This window comes from Rhinopithecus bieti, unplaced genomic scaffold (genome assembly GCF_001698545.2).
Source record: "Rhinopithecus bieti isolate Rb0 unplaced genomic scaffold, ASM169854v2 scaffold_39435, whole genome shotgun sequence".
Taxonomy (NCBI): domain Eukaryota; kingdom Metazoa; phylum Chordata; class Mammalia; order Primates; family Cercopithecidae; genus Rhinopithecus; species Rhinopithecus bieti.
This window is the reverse complement of record NW_016816239.1, coordinates 84,017-87,314: the sequence shown is the minus strand read 5'-3', so window position 1 is coordinate 87,314 and position 3,298 is coordinate 84,017. Positions and strand designations below refer to the sequence as shown.

General features: G+C 33.4%; 1 protein-coding gene across 1 annotated transcript in view; it reads right to left on the bottom strand.

The window, feature by feature from the left end:
* Nucleotides 1-1,558: 1,558 nt before the first annotated feature.
* LOC108516921 (MICOS complex subunit MIC27) overlaps nt 1,559-3,298 on the bottom strand; it is a gene marked incomplete at its 3' end in the record, with an annotated part of 63,791 nt that continues 62,051 nt past the window's right edge. The window contains exon 3 of the mRNA XM_017854677.1: nt 1,559-1,678. Coding sequence (XP_017710166.1) covers nt 1,559-1,678 — 120 coding nt within the window. The remainder of the gene's footprint in view (nt 1,679-3,298) is intronic.

Below are 3,298 nucleotides of genomic sequence, written 5' to 3'. Positions count from 1 at the left end.
AGAATAGATTACATTTTAGGGGAAAATTAGAAAAAAAAAGTTGTTTACATTTAGGACAAAATGCATTGGAAATTGCCTTTTTTCAACCTATTTGTTTGAGTATATTAATGGAATAAAACATTCTTTGAGTCTTAAATTGGATGATAGTTACAAGAGCAATTTAAAGACCTCTCAGGAACATTTTATCTCACTAAAGAAAAATTTGAGAACATTATGGAAAATTACGTCTCAGGAGGCTTAAGTCTGAATCATCTAGCTATTGGCATATAGTCATAGGGACATGATTCAGACCATAATTGGTTAAGGTATTTCCCTCTTAGAGCAAACTATTAGTAGTGTGTAGTACAACTAGTACCATAACAATTGTATGACAAACACAAGTTTTCAAAAATAACATCATATATTTATCAGATATTTGAATAAAATATCATCTGGAATTACCAGAGTTCACTGATTTGGTATTTCACCTAAGCATACATTATTTTTTATAAGCTCATTAGATTTCTTTTTAAAGATAATGGATAGAAACTAAACAAGAACAATGGTTCACCATCAGGCTATAGTTGGGGAAAAGTCACATGGTTACTAGGTCAGAATGATGAAAACACTGGTACCAACATTAAGACACTGACACTGGAGATACCGATGCTAACACAATTATGTTTATGTGATGATAATGAAACATTAGTGTTATATCAGCTTACTCCACCACTCTGCTGATGGGTATCACTGATTGAAGGATAAGCATTAAAGTCACGTGTATTCTAGCTTGCCCAATAGCTTACTATAGCTAGAATGGTCTTATGGGCTAACCCCAACAAGTAAACAACACTTTGCTTAGCCAAAGAAGAAAATATTCAGAAGTAATCTCAGAAGTTCACATAAAAAGTGAGGGATACTATGCACATGCTAGGTGACACAAATGCTTGCTGAACTACTTTAATTTATGCAGTAGGGGTACAGTAGGTTCAATATAGCCACAAATTATTTGCTGCTACTTCTACTGAGAATTGGCATCTAATTCCCTTCCCTTTAAAACGAAGCTGGCCTTAGTGACTTAACAATAGAATACTGTAGAAGTGACTTTCTTGGACATCTGATGACAGGCAAAAAGCCTGACAAATTCTGCCTAGGGCCACTTGTAACATTGTTTTTAGGAGCCCTGAATTACCCATGTTAAGTTATATCTGACCTACTTGAGATCACCATGCTTGAGAGGCCATGTGTAGGTGTTCTAGTCAATAATCCCAGCTAAACCCAGCCATCCAGCCATCTTTAACAAGGTGCCAGATATGCAAATAAAGCTGTCTTGGACTGCCTCGATCAGCTCATTTGCCAGATGAACACCACTGGGCCACCTCTGTCAATGCCACATGCAACAGACAAATCATCTGTCTGAACTCAGATCAAATTTGTGACTTACAAAATCATAAGATGTAACACAATGGTTGTGGTTTTAAGCTACTAAGTTTTGGATTAGTTTTCTACACATCAATAGGTAACTGGAACAATTAAATCAGAAACCTCTGATATTAAACCACTATCAGAATTGACTTACCTTGCACCAGCCAATATAACAACCAGTTGCAGTCCGGATGGAAGCAAAGCCCATTTGTAAATGACCAGGCTGCTCTTCAACATATTTAGACTGAAGCGGTGGTGCAGTATATATGGGGAGCTACAGGCAAAAAATGTTCATGTCAAAAACATAAAATAGCTGGACTGTCCGTAACAGCAGTATGGCAGAACAGGAATCCTCATCAGCCTTCTTCCTAAAACAACTAAAATGCTGATAAAACACTTTGAAAAAACCATCTTAAATACAGGAATGATGTGGTAAACTGTTTATAAAGACTATTTAAAACCCAGAAATTAAAAGATGCCAAATATAGTATAATATAGTGGTTCTACTCCTACGTATATTTAGAGAAACTACTGTTTTTGCACACCCAGAGTTATGTATAATAATGTTCACAGCAACATTTTAATTACAACCAACCCAATGTCCATCCACAGTAAAATGGATACATTGGGGCATATTCGTACAAAGAAATATTAGAAATTAGGGGGTAAATATAAAAATTACAGCAACATGGAAAAATTTGGATGAATTTCAGGAATATAAGTTTACTTAAAAAAAAACAAAAAACATTGCTTAGCAAAACAGACATATAAGGTAAAATTAAAAAGTAAAGGAGGCGAATAATAGTAAAAATTCAGGGTAATGGTAACCTCTGAATGGAATGAAATGGGAACACAGGGGATTTTGTTTTCCTTTAAATTGGGTGGTAGGCACACAGCTGTACGTCATTATCATCATATTATTATTATTCATACCTTTCATATTTTGAACAGATTTTTATTCTAATTATTATTTAATAAAAACAAACATACACAAAAGAACAATGAAAAATTTAACCAGGTAGGGACTTACTTTCTTTTAAAAAAAAAAATTATTTTTGGCTTTTATATTTAGGGTATAAATCATTCTACGAAGCTTGGTGTTTGATGAAGATATAAACGGAAAGAATCAAGTTTACAAATCAACAGCAAGGGAACTAGATGATTAATGACTTTGGATTTAGTCCTCTATCAACAACAAACATGAAACTATAGTTAACACTATATAGTATTCTTGAAAAATGCTAAGAGTGGGTATAAAATGTCCTCATCACAAAAATGATAACTATTTAAGGTAATACATATGTAAACTGAGTTAGTCATTCCATAATGTATATATACTTCAAAGCATCATGCTGTACAAGGTAAATGCATACAATTTTATGTCAGTTTTTTAAATTAAAATTTAAAAGACATATAAACCATAAGACAGTGTCAGTTTGGTAAAGTTTTTCCAGTAGTAAGTCAGAAAAGTCTTGCTTTACCATTAAATGGCTCTTTACTTCCCATACCAGGATGAGAGAGTTAGTGTTTATCTTTCTAGACTACTACTTAGATTTAAATTCACCACATTGGCAACTATGTGTAATTAGGAAGGTGAGAGATGCATATTTTATATTAAAGATGCATTGTATATATAAAAAGCAGGTGCACTGCAAGTAGAGAAGTTTCCCTTCTCCCCTAGAAAGGAGAGATATATGTGGATGTACTGGTGTTACAGTGGACAACATTATTTACTTATATGTTTGCCCATCATGTTTCTATCCTCTCTATTATTTACACAGCCCAATTCCAAACTTTATTACACTCATTGTTCTTATTCTCTCCTCTGTCCCCATCAAAACCGGCTGATTAAGGTTTCTTTTTTTTTTTTTTTTTTTTTTTTTTTTTTTTTTTT